At 47.5% G+C, this 16,472-nt stretch overlaps 1 protein-coding gene across 8 annotated transcripts in view; it reads left to right on the top strand.

Moving 5' to 3' along the window:
- The window catches only part of TTBK1 (tau tubulin kinase 1), a 104,105-nt gene extending 90,810 nt beyond the window's left edge, over nucleotides 1–13,295 (top strand). For all 8 annotated transcript variants that reach the window (XM_084514783.1, XM_084514784.1, XM_084514781.1 and 5 more), the window contains 2 exons: nucleotides 4,278–5,872; nucleotides 6,303–13,295. In XM_084514783.1, coding sequence (XP_084370909.1) covers nucleotides 4,278–5,872; nucleotides 6,303–6,729 — 2,022 coding nt within the window. In that variant the 3' untranslated portion in view covers nucleotides 6,730–13,295. The remainder of the gene's footprint in view (nucleotides 1–4,277; nucleotides 5,873–6,302) is intronic.
- Nucleotides 13,296–16,472: the final 3,177 nt, after the last annotated feature.

Here is a 16,472-nt window from a genome sequence, read left to right as displayed (position 1 = left end):
TATGGGGTGATGTCAGTCTCCTCTGAGGTTTTCCCAGTGCCAGTCATCCTGCAAATTTGGTACCCTACCAGTTTACAGTAAACACAAAGCCCCAGAGTCTGCTTGGCTTTTCATGAGCACAGGGAGAGAGGGTCTTCAGGGGGCTGGTCCTGCCTCTGCCAAATGCCAGCAGGTAGGTCTTTTTCTCTCCTGAAAAAGAGAGACCTCTCCTCTATATTTTAAGTGTCCTCTGTGCAAAGCAGGGATATTTGCTACCTCCCAAATACATATTGCTACCCAAAATAACCAGCCAAATTGAATTGACATGCAGTAAGGTTTGATGGAGAGACAAGAGTGTTTAAGAGGTGAAATGTGCAGACTTTGTGAGGAACACACACTTGGATACATCCACATACTGCTGTACGCACTCCTGAACAACTGACAAGTTATAAGAAAGTTGGGATTTGAGATCTTAGCCCAAGGAGGTGGGAAAAAACAGTTGACTGTCCAAGGACAGTCAATATGTCTTCTGAAAAAGTGAGCAGCATAAGCAGAGATCAGAGCGTGCTGGAGCAAAGCAAGTCCTTTTGACCCAGCTAGAGCCAGCTCCAGCATAGCTTTGCTCATTCACAGTCTCAGTAGCTTTTTTAAATGGGGTAGCTGCCTCAGCTCATGGCATAGTTCCTGTTCTTTCTTAAGCTGGTGAGCCAACCAGTTCTTTCCAGTAGGGACCTGTGAAGAACAAAGCCCTCCACCTTGAGGGACCCCATCCAATAGGACAGTCCTGGCTGGTGGCAACTCTGCAGAACATCTTCATGAGTACCAGTAGGGTGAGGGAAGCAATTATTTCTCTCTATTAGGCATTTGTGAAATCTGATCTAGAGTACAGTATCCAGGCTGGGGCTCCCCAGTAAAAGATCTTGACACAGTGGAGTGAGCCTAGCAGAGGGCCACCAGCATGGTTAGGAATCAGAGAGGTAGGACATATGAGGCGAGGCTGAGAGAGCTGCATTTATTCGGCCTTAAAAGGAGAAGAATTGGGGCAGGATCTTATTTTTTCTTGCACTACCCGATGAGAGGATGATGCTAGATTCTTCTCAGAGGTGTACAGTGAAAGGTCATGATACACTGGACAAAAATTGCACCAAAGGAAAATTAGATATAGGAATTAGATATAAAATAAAAAAAAAATCACCCTGAAGGTTGTCAAACACTTGGACAGGGTCACAAAGTGACTGTGGGATCTCCATCCTTGGAGATACTCAAAATTCAGCTGGAAAAGGCCCAGAGCAACCAGCTCTAAGTTGGTCTTTCTTTGAGGTGTGATCAGAGCAGCGACCTTCAGATATTCCATACATCTTTGTTATTCTACAAATTTGAGACATGAGCTAAGCCTCTGTAGTCCTGACCTTCCAGTATCCTCCTACAAGTCCTCCCCATTGGTACAGCAGAGCAGAAAGGTTGTACTCCAGCCCCTGAGGAACAGTCCTAGAGCAAGTGAGTGTGCAGTAGCAACAAAGACATGTGATGTATGTCAAGAGAGGACACAACCTTCTCTGCTGAGGGCTTCAGAGTCGGAACAGCCTGTTCAGCAGCATGGCTACTTGCAGGTAGCTGCTGATCACATTAACTCAACAGTGAACACAGTCTCAGACTTTGAATCCCTGGGATTGTCTTCCTTGTTAACAGCTTCAGATGGTGATAGTAGTGAAGGTAAGAAAATATGTGTTAAAGTAATATTTGGCCCAAGACTCATTTCAACATCTCTTTTACTTGGGGTTGTTAATAACTTTTGTCTTTCGTTTTTGGCATATTTATGCTCTTTGGATTTTCTCCATGATGGGCTTGCAGTGACAAAATAACCACAGCCTCAGGATGCTTTGAGGAATTAATTTTGCCAGTTTTTGGGTAGTGCATGTGACAGGTTAAATAGTCCAAGTCTGCCAAAGGTAGGCAGAAGCCAAACAATCAATGTTGTATCACTGCAGTGTCCAAGCAGGGCAATAGAAAATACACAGAGACAATGAAATGACAGACAGAAAGGCAGTCAGTCCATTTGCTGAATACCACAAGGAATTTGTACAGGCAGAGGTGGAAATATGTGGAGGTTGGTAAAGTATCTGCAGCATGACTCAACAATAGCAAAGGATAACCAGAGCAGAAGAGGGCAAGAACCGTAATTTATATTACAGCAATGTTGTGCTATTCAGCTCAGGGTCATACCTTTTTGCTTGGTTTGCTATATTTTATATATATATATATATATATAAGTTATCTCAGAAAAACTTCTGATGTCTTGCAAAAGAAAGAATGGTTGAAGAAAGAGTGGTTGCTGGAGACAGGACAGAGGATACTAAAACAGTATGCCAACTGTGTGCACATTGGGTGTGCTGATGTTCCCTGTTCCCAGAAGGCTGCTGAGATATTAGCTACAAGCAGAGAATAAAATGAATATCAAAAGTTCATAGGATCCCCCAAGTGTACTATCAACTACAGCAGGGTGAAGTAGAGCAGCGAGTGACCTGCTGTTGGTGTCGGAGCATCCTTTCCAGTGGGAAGCTCAGCACAAAGCAAGACGTTGGTCACAGCGTCTTTGTTCAGGTCCAGTCCCAAAGCTGGGGAAGCACGCCTGCTTGACCAGGACTCCAGGGATAAGCAGATTTGTACAGTGGGTGTATTTCTCAGGAAGAGCAAATCTAGCCAACAGGACAAATCCAACCTTGGGCTCCAAATGGATTAATTTCCAGGAAGTGCCTCGGAGAAAAAGAGGGAGGAAGCCTAGTGGGTAATTTCTTTTGCAAATGGTGGTACGTCCATCTAAATAGTCAAAGCTCCACATCTGCCAACCTGATGGAAAAGGTAGAGTGAATCAGTAACAGCCAAAATCTGCTTAATACAGGGCCATCCTCAGAGCCAGGTTTCTGCTTTAAGGAGAGATGGGAATAAGCTTTGGACTCCAAAGGCATTGCCAAAGCCAGCCTGTGATTTATTTTATAAGATAGATAGAAAAATGAAGGCAGCAGCAGGTAGGTTTTGTCAATGGTTAAGGAGAAATGAGGAAACAACCAAAATACAAATGAATCCAGGAGTACTGAATAATGAGTGCCTCTTCATTTTGGAAGAACAATCTATCACCATGCATAATTGCTCAGAGCTGCCCACAAATCTATTTGACATGTCCCTGTTCCATGTGAGCATAAAGATCTTACATTTTCAGGCACAATTACTAGGAGAGATGTAACAAGGAGATTTTCAGTGCAAATTGAAGTTGTGGCATTGGAGTAAAAAGATATGAGAGTTTCTAATTCTCTAGAGAAAAGAGGTCACCTAAATATATTTAAAGAAATCCATTCTTCAGAGTGTTGCTACTACAATTTTCATTTACAAACAATTGTTAATTAGACTAAACTTGGATAGGCATTTCCTATTTATTTTGTCCTTTTTTTGCTTGTTCAGTCAAGAGTGTGAGTGAACTGTTGCTTTTCTACTAGTTTTATTTTCAAACATTTCACAGTCTACTCCTGTAGCCTTATGGGCAGTCATCCCTCCACAGACTGCAACTTGAAATACACGTGTCTCCTCCAACAGTTCAGTTCTCCATTGCTTTTAGTGGCTGGACACACCAGAACCTAATAAAGGTACTTTTTGTGTCAGCATTCGTGACTTACTGGCTGGTCATTTTAATGAAAACAGATGCCTGTAGAAGACAGAATTAGAAGTTGCTGGACATAAAATGGAAGCAGAAGGGAGAGATGGAAAGCACAGCAGAGGGGCATAGAAGAGCTACAAAGGTTATTGCTGTGGGACAACTTTGGATGGTACTCTGAAGTGGTTAGGAAATGTATCTACCCCAGAGGGGTCCTTGAGCTCACTGTGGCCTGGGCATAAAAGAGAGTTGCTGAATAGTTCCAGTAAGGAAGGAATGAATATATAAGTACTGAAATAAATATATGAAATTAATAGGTAAGTACTGAGGAAGATTGGGAGACATGACAAAATCATGAAGAACTGCTTGCAAAGAGGCCTTTCTAGTCGAAGTTAATGACTGCTAACAAAGAAACTCCTTTGGCATGTTTTTTTTTTGTCTTTGTTGATAAGTGTCTTTGTGAATCTCTCCTTCCTAAGGTTGGTACTAATCTAATAACTGAGTTGTCACTGCTCCAATGTATTTTTTGGAATCATGATGGTCTAGATGCTTTCCACTGATTCTTCCCACTGTTGTTGATGCTGATGACGTTTGTGCCAGTGATATGTCTGAATACTAACCTTTTTCTTTTGTCCTATATGTTTTTTGGCAGGCATATACACTGAAGTCATTTGAAATGAATGGTCTGCCCAAGGCGGTGCCTTTAAGTTTGCCTTACCAAGACTTCAGAAAAGATGTGTCAGACTACTGGGAAAAGCCTAAGGTATCCCAGCGGATAAAGAGAGTTGATTTCTCAAATGTTGTCCTGACTGCTCCTTGCAAACCCCTGGAACCTTATCTGGAAATGAATGGAAAAGAAGAGGAGGAAGAAGATGAGGAAGAAGACGAGGAGGAAGAAGAAGATGAGGAGGAGGCAGAGGAGGAAGGGGACGAGATTGACATGCATAGTGGTTCCAGCAGTGACCTGAGTCAAAAAAGCACAGAGCGCAGCCAGGAGTGTGCACCATCCACACTCCTGGCCGATGACCAGAAGGGATCCAAGGGTCGAGCTTCCACGGCTGATGGGGACCTGGAACTGGAGGAAGGCTCGAAAACACTAGTGCTGTTTTCACCAGGTGATCTTAAAAAATCCCCGGTGATGACAGACTTGGCTCCAGAAGTTGATCTGGGGACTCTTGCCGCACTGACACCTCAGAGCGAGCGGCCGCAGCCGATGGGTAGCCAGCTAGATGTATCTGAGCCAGGGACCCTGTCCTCAGTACTTAAATCCGAACCAAAGCCTCCCGTGGCAGTGGCTACAGCTTCTTCCCCGTTTACCAAAGTTGAGCGCACATTTGTTCATATAGCTGAAAAGACCCACTTAAATGTCATGTCTTCCAGCGGCCAGCTGATGAGGCACGAGGAGTACTGCCCCCCGGGCCAGTTTGAAGAGGTGATTATTGAAGAGGAGCTGGAAGATAACCTGGTGCTGGTAGAGAATGGAAGCATCCATTCGGGGCTAGAAGGGGCAGAGACAGAGAGCTGTGCACTTTCGGCTAATCACATTGAAATTGCCTCGGAGACGGTGGGAGAGCAGCAGACCATTCCCAACGGCATAGCAAAGCCTCCTGAGGACAAGCCAGAGTCCTTGGACAAAGTAGCACTCTCTCTGGATTTGGAAGAGCCTGCCGAGGTGGTCATGAAGGAGCCTGAGCTTGAGAAGTCAGCGTCAGTAACAGAACACCTTAAGCCAGCAGAGATCCTCGTGGACACAGCACAGCAGGGTCCCAGGAGGCCTCTGGGCTCTAGGTATAGAAGCCGGATCCCCATTTTGTTCTCTGAGGAGGACACTGGCTCAGATCTTTCAACGTCACTCTCAGCCAAAGAGAGGCTTTATAAGAGGGCAAAGCAACCTGACTTGGCTCGTCTCGTGATGGAGAAGAGGCAAAACCGCCTCCTTAGGCTGGCCTCGGGGGCATCCTCCTCAGCATCCTCCAGCGACGAGAGGCGGCGAGCCTCAGAAACCCTGTCAGCCACCGGTTCTGAGGAGGACACCCACGACTCTGATGACTCCATCCCACGAAGGGCAGGGAAGGAGAAGGCTGGCCTCCTGGGGAAAGAAGAGAAACTCATAAGCACAAAGAGCAGAATTCCTCGGCCCATCACACCAGTGAAAACACCACTAGAGGCAATGAAGTCGGAGAGCTCCACAGCCGTGGCAATGGCAGTGCTGTGTAGCTCCCCACAGGATGCTGCTGTTGCCCACAGGTAAGCCTGAAATGCTGAACAATGCAGGATATTGGACTTGTTAAGGAATCACAGTGGGGGATTTGCTCACCTCCCACTCCTTTACCCTTCACTTGACCTGAGTGAGTGGTCTGTTCCTGTTTCTTACAGTCATTTCAGCTCACTGATGTCTAACATTCCCACCTCTGTTGTTGTCTTTGCCTGAGTCTGGCCAAAAGGCCAAGCCCCTCTTCACTTGCCCTGGCTGTGAAGCCTTCTCCCCTTCCATGAGCTTTTTCATTTTGTCTGATGCTGCTGATAGCAGATCCCTCTTTTGTTGAGCTCTCAATTCTGCAGCATGTTTACCATGGCCTTGACTCCATAGGAGCACATGGCCTGGCTATTGCATTTAGCTGCCCGGAGATTCTCACAGAAATTCCTCTTCATCCCCCCCTCTTCTCTTTCCTTGCAGGCTTCAGGCACAGAGACCAGCTGGTAATGTCCCAAACGATTGCCGAACAACACAGACACAAAGTCGGCTTCCTCCTTCACCAAGTTCCACTTCTCTTCCTCCACGGAGCAGCTCACGGAGGTCCAGTTGTGCATCCCCTCGGAGCCCTGTTCTTCCTTCAAAAAACCCCAGTGCTTCCCCCAGAAGCCAGTTGCTGCCTCGGAGGGAAAGTCCTTCTCCCTGCCGGCAGCATAAGCCAGGGACTGCCCTTCAGCGAGTTCCACCTTCCCCCCGACCTCAGCCCCAAGCTCAGGCCCCGGGGCCAACAGGAGACTCCCTGCCCTCTCCTGGTGTGGCCAAAAAACGTCAAAGAGGAAAAACCCAGACTCAGAGTCCAGCAACCAAAGGAAAGCAGGTGTCCCCGGAAAGTAAGGCAGCTGCCAGATAATGATCCTCTGCCAACCTGACAGACTGGGTAACTTCTGCATATAGTATACACTTGAGATGCTGCAGCACAGCCTTCCATGCCGGAACCACGAGTGTATAGCAGTAGCTGTACTTCAATGCTTCACTCACTCTCCCCCCACACCGTCGCAATCAGCTCCCCACGGGCCTGAGAGCCTCTGAGCCACGGAGCCTTCTTCGAGGGAAACATCCAGTCCGCAGCTCACGCTTGCTACTGCACAGCACCAAGCAGCGACCCAGGCAGCCTGCCTAGTGCCTGACCCTCCCCTCTCCCTAGGCATTCCCCTCTCTCTGTTAGCAATACCAGTCGCCAATACCGACCCTGGCTTCGGAAAGAGGAGCAGAGGTGATGAGAGCAAGGCCTGCTGGGGAGGAAGGCTCCTGTCCTGCAAGCAGCTCCCTCCTCTCTCTTTGCTGGAGAACACCAGCCTTGGCTGCCAGCACCTGAGTGTTGGCTCACCTCCTGCCACCAGTGTAAGCGAAGGATTGTCACCAGCTCAGCCAGGGGTGATGGATGTGTCGTGAGCTGAGAGGAGAGGAGCAGGAGAGGGGTGGAGGGGGTTTTGCTCTCCTTCCCAGAGGTGCCTCTGCAGGCAGGAGGGGGAGACAGGCAGGTCTTGCTGGATGCTCCTACCTGCTCCAGTGTGTCCCATAGAGGAGGCAGTCTGTTTCTGCAGATGCCAATGTGGCAGGTATTTAGGTGGAAGTAGGGCTGTATTGGCAGCTTGCTGGGAAATCAAGAGCGCTTGCTAATTGATGTGGAAGAGAGCACACTGCAGCTGCTTCTGTCTCAAATACCGAACTGTGACCTGCGGAGACCACATCTCCCAACATAGGTGGTTCCTCTCAACCTCTCAAAGTGTGGTCGGTGCCGCAGTTCTGTAGTCCACCAGACACAGCTCCATCCTGAAGATGTGAATAGTCACTGGATGCCTTCAGCTCAGGTGCCCTCTGCACCTAAATTCCTTGTGCTTTATTGTTCACGCTCTTGGTGTTTGTGAATTTTGGCACTGTGGTTGAAAGTTCCCCTACACAGCAGGGTGGGAAATAATTATCCTGTAGTATATTCAAAAGCTGCTGCTTTGCAAGGAGAGGTTTGCTGGTACACCGTGGGTATCTCGTGCATTTCTAACGGGGAGATCAGGTTTATGTCTTTCTCTTTCTCGGTGCTCAGCTCTTCCACACGTTGCGTGAGAACTAACAATGTGAATACAAAAGCAAGGGCTGTGCTCTTCAAATAATCTTATCAGAGCAGAAGCTTAGCTCTCACTTAGAATTATGCACCAACTTTTTAGCCCCCCAACTAATTAGGAAGGTTTGAAAATTTAAGCCAGGAGGATTGATACCTGTCTAAGCCTGATGAGATCTTGAAGTAGTCACAAAATTTTCCCCTCACCGCACAGGGGGAAACACGCCAGACCCAGATACTTTGGGCTTCACTCCATTGTCATGCCTAAAAGAGGCTTTGCATGAGGCAGAACAAAAATGTGGATGTTCTGCCCACCCATTCCTGCAGCTGCAACTAGCAGCGTCAGTAAATATTTGCAGACAAAAAAGCTCGATGGAGGAATCTGGATGGTAATAACCTTGATTCATTGAACACACATACAAACAGCCACATTCATGGCCATCAAGTCCAAGGAATCCTGAATTTGTTCACATCTGCGGGAACTGCTCTGGAAAGCATGGAGCGTGAGAGCTGTGATGGGGTGGCTGGGAGAACAGGGCACTCCTTGAACATCTGAAGAGGGAAATGCCTAGAAATAGGTGATGGGAATTACCTCTTTACACAACAGTTTCAGTGTTGGCAACACTAGGAATTTACTTTATACAGCTCAAAATGTTTGTTGTTCTCCTTAAAAGTTGTTCACCCTTGTAGAGTAAGAAGCATAGCTTCTAGTTTAAAAACACATCCCAGCTCTCATCTCTGAAGAGAAGCGTTGGGAACTCCACACCCAGGTTGTGGTTTGATGGACTGAGCTGCCTTTGCCACCAACAGCAGAGGTCCCTCCAAGTTCCAGCTGCTTTTTGCACTGTCCCACCTTATGCTGGGGCAGCTGTTTGGTGAAGTGGCTGGGCACATGGATCCAGTAGGACAACAAGCACTCCGGTTTGCTGGTTTAGTTTTCACCTGTTCATCAGTCAGGTTTAGCCTTTGGTCACACAAACGCTTCTGCCAGAAGTGGAGGAAGGAGAGGACAGAGAGTGCATCCACTTCTTCTGGGGGCACAATGCCTTCACATGAGTTTGAAGTGTTGGTCCAACTATGGCCTAAATATGCCCCACGTGTTTTGAAACTAGAAAACAGAATAAACCCAAACTTACAGATTCTTTCTGGAAATACAAATGGTAATGACACTCCTATTGCTTTGTCAAGAGACCATTCATTTTGGAGTGCTTAGATGGTAAGACTTTGTCAGCAAAGCCATTACCAGATGCTCCATCCAGGTCTTAGACATGCCAAAAAGACATTGAAAGAGCTTGGAAAGAGTGCTGTAGGACTATTTATAGGATTAGCAAACCTGCCTTATCATGGGAGGCCAATGAAGCACAATCATTGTATTTGTTCAAGAGAAAGTTTAAATTAGAGTTGTCCATGGCCCAGCTATACCCATGTCAGGGAGGAAGCTCCAGGGCAGAGATCCATCTAGCACAGGAAAGCAGGAAAGACTGAGTAGCTGAGAGTGGCAGGTGAAGAAACTGGGCAAGCTTTTAGTTGTGAATTGACTATCCAACAAAATCTTTCACAGGAATGTGGTGACTTTTTATTATTAAAAAGGTTTTCTGAGAAACTTACGTGTCTTCTAAGAAGTCTTCCTACCATGACCCAACCGCAAGTAGTAGGCAGGATGCTGGTGACACCAAGGTGGCAGCTCCCTGGTGTGGTGCAGTCATTTCCCCATCATGCAAGATACATGCCACATGTTGGAGAGCCACCAGAGAGGTCCCACAGGTTTCAGAAAGTCAGTGAAAGATTTCCAGCACAGAAGATAACAGCCTTTCCTTGTGCTGTTTGACAGGGCTGGGCTGATGGTGCAGCTGGATCCACAGAGATCTGGGAGCACCGGCATGTGCTCCAGGATTTGGTGCCTTGCTGGTTTGGGTTAACCCCACAGGGCCAGGGACTCATCCACTACTTCCCCTCGGCAGGCAGATGTTCAGCCATCTCCAGGAAAGCAAGGTCCATCACATGGAATAGCTTCTTGAGAAGATAAATGCCATAGTTCTGATAGTCCCCTCCTCCTCCTTATTTCCTCCCCAGTTTTATTGTTCAGCATGATGCCATATGATATGGAATATCCCTCTGGTTGCTTTGGGCCATCTGTCCTGGGTCCTCGCTGGCAGGGCAGCACGAGAAGCTGAAAAGCCCTTCAGTGGTAGCACTGCTCTGCAATAACTAAAATATCATTGTGTTACCAGCACTGTTTTCATCACAAATCCAAAACATAGCACAGTATGAGCCTCTATGAAGAAAATTAGCTCTCTCCCAGCCAAAACCAGAACGCTTGCTCCCTGTTCCAGGTGTCAGCAGAGATGCTCAGGAAAGCCTCTGCCATGCAGAAGCTGCTCTGGATCTCTTCACTCTGATGTCCAAAGTTCTGCCCTTCAAAGGTGAGCGTGGTCGCAGGGGCCAAACACAGCAGATATGTTTGGAGGGAGCTGGACCTGTTGTGTTAGGGAAAAGTTAGATGGCTGAGGGTGAAAGCAGACAATCCAAGCTCTCTCTAGCCCTGAAGGACAAGATGCCCTGTTACAAAAAGGCAAAATACCCCAAAACCCCAAAAGGCAGGAAAGGCATGGCCGTGCTGTTCCCTGCCATGGAGCATGGTGCATGGGCTCTGCCAAGCTTCAAGGACACGCAGGGATGCTCAAACACCAACAGTAGCATAAGCAGAGAAGATCCAGCTGACCAGACCAGAGGAAACATGTAGAAAAAATAAATAAATGTGCTTGGAGTTGGGGGAGGAGAAGCAGACTTCCCAACACTTTTTCACGTTTGTGGGGATTTCTGGAAGCAGCCTGACACGACACATAGGTTCCCTGTTGGTGTGTTTGCTGCAGGGTCTGTCCTGGCCAGTTGCACAGGGCTGTAGCTTTTGAGGGGACTCCTGGAACAGCCCGCTGCCATGTTTGTGTCTGTGTGTGCATGTGTGTGGGTGGCAGGGATGGTTTGGATTTGCTCAGGAGTATGCCCAGAGTTGAGCTTTGTGGGGTCTTGTGCGTGCTGGGAGCAAAAGTGTCTTTGAGTCTACCTGGTATCGAGAGATGCCGCAAACACTCTGCTGAGAGTTTTTGCTTTGCTGGGATCTGCAAATGTCCTGCCTGCTTTCTTGTGGGCTGGCTGAGAAGATGGGCTGCTAAAAATGCGTCAATGGCTGCTGTCTGTCCAGGAGACATTTACAGAGAAATTGGGATAAGGGAGCATGGCAGATCTGAAAGACAGTTCTCAGCACTACAACAGCATGACGACAGGTTATATGGGCAGAGGGAGCAAAAAGACTGATGGTGCCCATCAGGTTAATGCCATGGAAGGGCATAAACACGTGCTGGAGACACTAACCTGAACTTGGTTGGCAGGACATACACTTCTGCCTGTCTTGGTGCAAAAGGTGTTTCAGTCACCGGCATCTCTGAGCTGTGCTTGGAAGTTGTGAGAGACAGGACACTTTGCTTGCCCTTTCTAAGTAGAGAGTATTATAATATATATATAAATATATATAAAATTATAACAATATAATATAAGTAGTGTCCATTATATATAGTGGCTAAAGGTTGAAAAGGATCCTGGTACCCTCAAAGAAGTGCCCTGGTGCTACGTGACTTCCAGGGTGTGCAGGACCGTGCGCTGCGTGCGGTGACATGGGTGGCGACACAGGGTACCCCTCTGAGCAAGTGAGGCTCCATGAACAAAACACACTGCCTTGGATGGTGGGCAGCCCTCGTGCCTGCCATCAGAGTTGTAATAACCAGTGGACTGCCACACACCTCTGTGTGGCATGGATCTAGGTCTGGAGACCGCTTGGGTGGTGGCCCTTCACCAACACAAGCACGGTGTTGTGTGCTAACAGCGTGCTTCGATCCAAAGCAAGTTGTGTTGGGGCAAGAATATCTTTGATGTTTCTCCTTCCCAACACAGAGGTGTTTTCTCAGCGTAGATCCTCTGTCAGAAGATGGCTAAACATCTCCTTACAGCCTGACCAGCTCCAGCAGTAGCTCGATGGTCCCTTAGCACACCTCTCCCTTCCCTGTATAGTTTACTGCCCCGTGGCATGATCCCACCACTACTCCTTGTGCACAGACACTGATGCCCACCCGAGGCCTTGCTCCACACATCAATAAACTGCAGTTAAATTAATCCCGTGAACACGGTACAAGTCCCTTTGTGGACCTGATGAGATTGGCTTTGAACAAGCTTCTTCTGGCTTAACTGGCCCATGCTCTATCTGCGATAGGCTGGTTTCACAAAGCACACAGGGACCACCTGGGCGTTTGCAACCACCTGTAACTCCATCCATTTGCCAGCTGCTCCAAGGTCCTTTCCTCTTGTTTTGTGTGTCTGAACCACTGAGAGCAGGGTGAGTGCCCAAGGACTCCCTGCTGGCTGGCTCCCAAAGTCCTCTGCAGAACCCTAAATATTTTTTGCTCTTCCTCAGCCTCTTGCTGATATTTGAAGGACTGGGACTGTGCTGATGGTAACAGCAGAGGCAGCTGATGTTAAGATAGCAGGAAGGGAGCTACCACAGCAAATCCACGGGTAGGTTCCTGGTAGGGACCGAGGTGTGAGCACAGGGTCGCTGAGGGAGGCAGGGGCTGCTGTCTACGTGGCACTTGAGTAAATGGCTGCTGGGGTGCCAGGGTAGTTCTTGGGCTGCCATCCTCAGGTGGTGTGAAGAGCTCTGCAGAACATGGGGGCTAGGCAAGGAGTCCACATCTAAATCCAGTCCATGTGTGAAAACCAGTGTCAGTGACACTGCTGTCGTGTGGGACCTGGGCCGCTTCTTCTCTGGACAGGAATTGGAGCTGGAAACGCAGATAATTTTGTATATCTCCTTTCAACACATTACCCTGGGACTCTACACTTCTACACTCAGACATCATAGCTGGCGCACCGATGTTGTTTTCCTTCACCTCTTGACACAGTCCGACAAAGTCTTTTGGCCTGGAGACAGGACTTTTGCTCCTTGGTACTGTCTGGGAATGCGACTGGGTCCCAAGGCTAAATCTCTCTACATATCTCCTTTGCATTCGTTAGGAAAGCAGCTCGAGAATGTTTACACACTGCAAACAGAATGTACAACTCCGACCAGGAACCACAATCCGGTTCAACTGCATGGCAAATTTCTTGGCCATAAAATCTGGCATGCATCACAGAGGCCCTGTCTGTGTACAGATCCACCCGGCATTTGTCATAACTTCAGATCACGTCTTAAAAAAGAAAAAAATAAACGATGATGCCATTTCTTGTTCATACCAGACACAGTTGTCATTAGATTTGTTATTAAAAGGGGGTTTCTTGATCATGCCATTAAAAGCCTGTCTACCTTTTCATCGGTGTCTTCTCCCGTTCATTGGTGTTGCCACGCGAAGCAGAAATGCTACCTGAATTTTTGGCAAAGGGCCTTTGCTGCAGTTGTGCTCGGGTTTCATTCCAGTTGTATGGCAACTGGGGCTCCCGTTGCTTCTCCGACCCCTCCTGCTGCAACCACGGTGTCCCGGGTTGCCATAAGATCTCCCCACAAGGTATGTTATTTTTTCCTACATCATCACAACTCCTCGGTTGCTCATGCTCTGCAAGGAGGTGAGTGTGTTGGACCTGCCTTGCTGCAAGAGGCTGGGAATGATGAAGAGCTGGGGATTATCATCTGTGTGGGTATGGCTGATGGTGGAAGGGGCAGGCGGCAACATTTAGGATGTTAGGCAGGAGGTTAAAGACCAGCATCCCTAGAGCCACATTCTCTGAAGTACTGTCAATGCCACAGGCAGGACAGATGGACTGGCAGACCAACAAGGGGTACAAAGTTTTAATGAAAGGCTCAGAAGATTGGTGTGAAAATAAATTAATTAGGAACTCAGAAACTTGTGCTCAGGGATGAACAAACATAAAGACATGCACTGCATCTAAACCACAATACTACCTGTCTGCAGGCATATAAAATTATTTAAAAATAAAATTGTGTTAGAATTTTAATGTAAAGCCTAGATGTAATTTGAAAACTAAACATCGAGCATCCAGTTTGGGATTACAGCATCCAGTAAGAGCTGTCACAGAGCCTGAATCCTCAAACAAGGATTAGGCTGGAGGCAAGAAAATCATCTGAAAAGTACCACTTGGTAATTGCCTTGTTCTTACAGTCTTTCCCAGACTTCTGTCTGCTGCTAGAGTATGGAGTGAGATTCTCGTTGATTAAAGTCAAAGCCTGGGTCAGAACGACTATTGCTGTATTGATGAAACTGCAAAAGAAGAGGATCCCTACTCAAACACAGGGCAGAAAAATCAAAACTGAAGTCTCAGTCACCCCAGATAGGAGCTAGGGGATGCTTAGATTTAAATAAGAAAGTTGGTAGGAAGGAAGAGGAAGGAAGATAATTGGTGGAACACTAATATCAATGCACAAAATGTGCAGGAAACTGGAGTTGTTCCCATTGCTGGAGGTCTGGTGCTGTGTGGTAAAGGATGCTCCCCTGGACACTTTTTTTTTTAAAAAAAAAAAAAACTCCTTTTGGGGGAACGGCCAGCTGGGAATGGTCTGGGACAAGATGAGAAGGCTGAGAAGAGCTGTGGAGTTACTGGGATGTGATGAGCAAAAGGCCACCTGGGCAGAAAAACACCATCAGGTGTTAAACCCCGCTTCACCCACTCTGTGATCACATCCAAATCACTCTCAGCAGCCACTTCACCCCATCTCCTGCTTCAGTGGAAGAAAATGTATGGCTACATGTACTTTCACACCCACAGCTTTACTGTCTGCACAGGATTTCCAAAAGTAGCTTTCCAGACAGTGCTAAATTCTGCTCCAAGCTCCCCAGGCAGCATTACATGTCTTTTTGAGGTAAAACCCTGCCATTTAATTTAAGTTGCAGTATATTAGGGACATGAGAGCACAAATGTGCCTTAATTGCACTGCACAGCTTCATCTGCCACCCACATCTCCTGTGCCCATGGGCCAGGAGCCCACTTAAGCTCACACCTGGATCCCCCTTCCCTGTCTGAGCCTTATTAAATGTACATGTATTCCTGTCTCCAGCCCTGGCCCTTGGACCTGCCTTGTAGCCTTGTCTCCAGACCCTTCTGCTCCAGACTGGGCTCTCTGAATGGACCCAGGTTCCTGCTGGCTGCACTGAGACCCTATGGGACTGTGCCCTCTTGGCGAGGACATGGCCAGTGCTGGGATCCCCTCGGCTCCTGGCTCATCCCCTTCTTGTGCTGCTCTCTGAACCAGTAGGTGTTTATCTTGAGCCCATGGTAATGTGTTACTTCACACAAGATTGTCCTCTGCAAAAGGCAGTGGATTTCCCTTTCTTCTTGTGTCTTTCCCTATCTGAAGGAATAGATTGGGTTCATCCTTCCCTCCTTAAAACCCAGCCTAATAATTCAGGCTGAATTTCTGCCCTGCTACGGTTTCTCAACAGCACTGGTGAGATGAGAGCACAAAGACAATAGTTCCACAAAATGGCTGTGGGAAGGGTCACAAAGCATCTCTGCTGGGTCTGACTGGGGAACAGGCAGGATGCAAGCCCTGGCTGTGGACTGGACCCATGGTCACACCTGGCAGAAGATGTGGAAGTGGCTCAGGCGGCTTCACATTAAAGCTTTTGAGCAAGAAAGGATTTCCCCCTTTGACAGAATTATATCCCATCAGGCACCAGCAGGCCTGGCGCTGTGTAGACCATCCCATGATCATAAATAAATAAATAAATAAATAATCGCCAGTGATATCAGCCTTGGAACCAGGTATTGATAAGCTGGTTCCGTTTCTTCCCATATCATTCCATGCAACTGTAAGGATAGAGGAAAACGCTACCTGTGTCTCTGATTCCTTAACCAAATGTGACACCAAATCAGAATGGCCAAAAGCCACTTTCTTCCAGCAAAAAGCAAAGATTATCAGGAGGCCTCTGTTGGCCTCTCCTCAGCTTTCTCCAACTGAGCTAGAAAATCTCGTGCACACACCTCCTGCCAAGAGCATTTGGACACACCATCACACTTTAGCCTGATACTGCCAGTGTCCTGAGAGGGTCCATCTCAGCTGATTTTGGCCAACTCCATAGGATCTCACTGTCCAAAGAGCAAATCATAGAAAAAATAGACTGCCAGCCTGCAATGAGCTGCAGTCAGATGGGGACACCTCTGCCCTCTGAGGCTGAGAGGAGTCTAGGTCATTGCCTCTGGTGGAAGCACTACCTTGCTATTGCAATCTTGCATATATCATGTATTTTCAAGGCACTGAGGCATAACTTTGGGGGAGAGGCAGCACTTCAGAATCTGCAGCATAGCAGAAAAATGCCATTTAAACACCAACCCACAACAACTGTTCAGATATCCAGTTATTATGCAGCAATTGACTTACCCATCTTGTGGCCCTAATTGCTAAAAGAGCAATTCCCTCACTACTTTTACCAGCCAGCCTCTTACAGCTCTGTACACAAGGTATTTCAAAAGTGCAACTGGGAGAAAAAAAAAAAAAAAAAAAAAGCCAACTCATTAATGACTGGGCTATTTAAAAA

The sequence above is a fragment of the Aythya ferina genome (genome assembly GCF_964211825.1).
Source record: "Aythya ferina genome assembly, chromosome: 3".
NCBI lineage: Eukaryota > Metazoa > Chordata > Aves > Anseriformes > Anatidae > Aythya > Aythya ferina.
The sequence above is the reverse complement of the archived record's forward strand: the minus strand, read 5'-3'. Positions and strand labels throughout refer to the sequence as shown.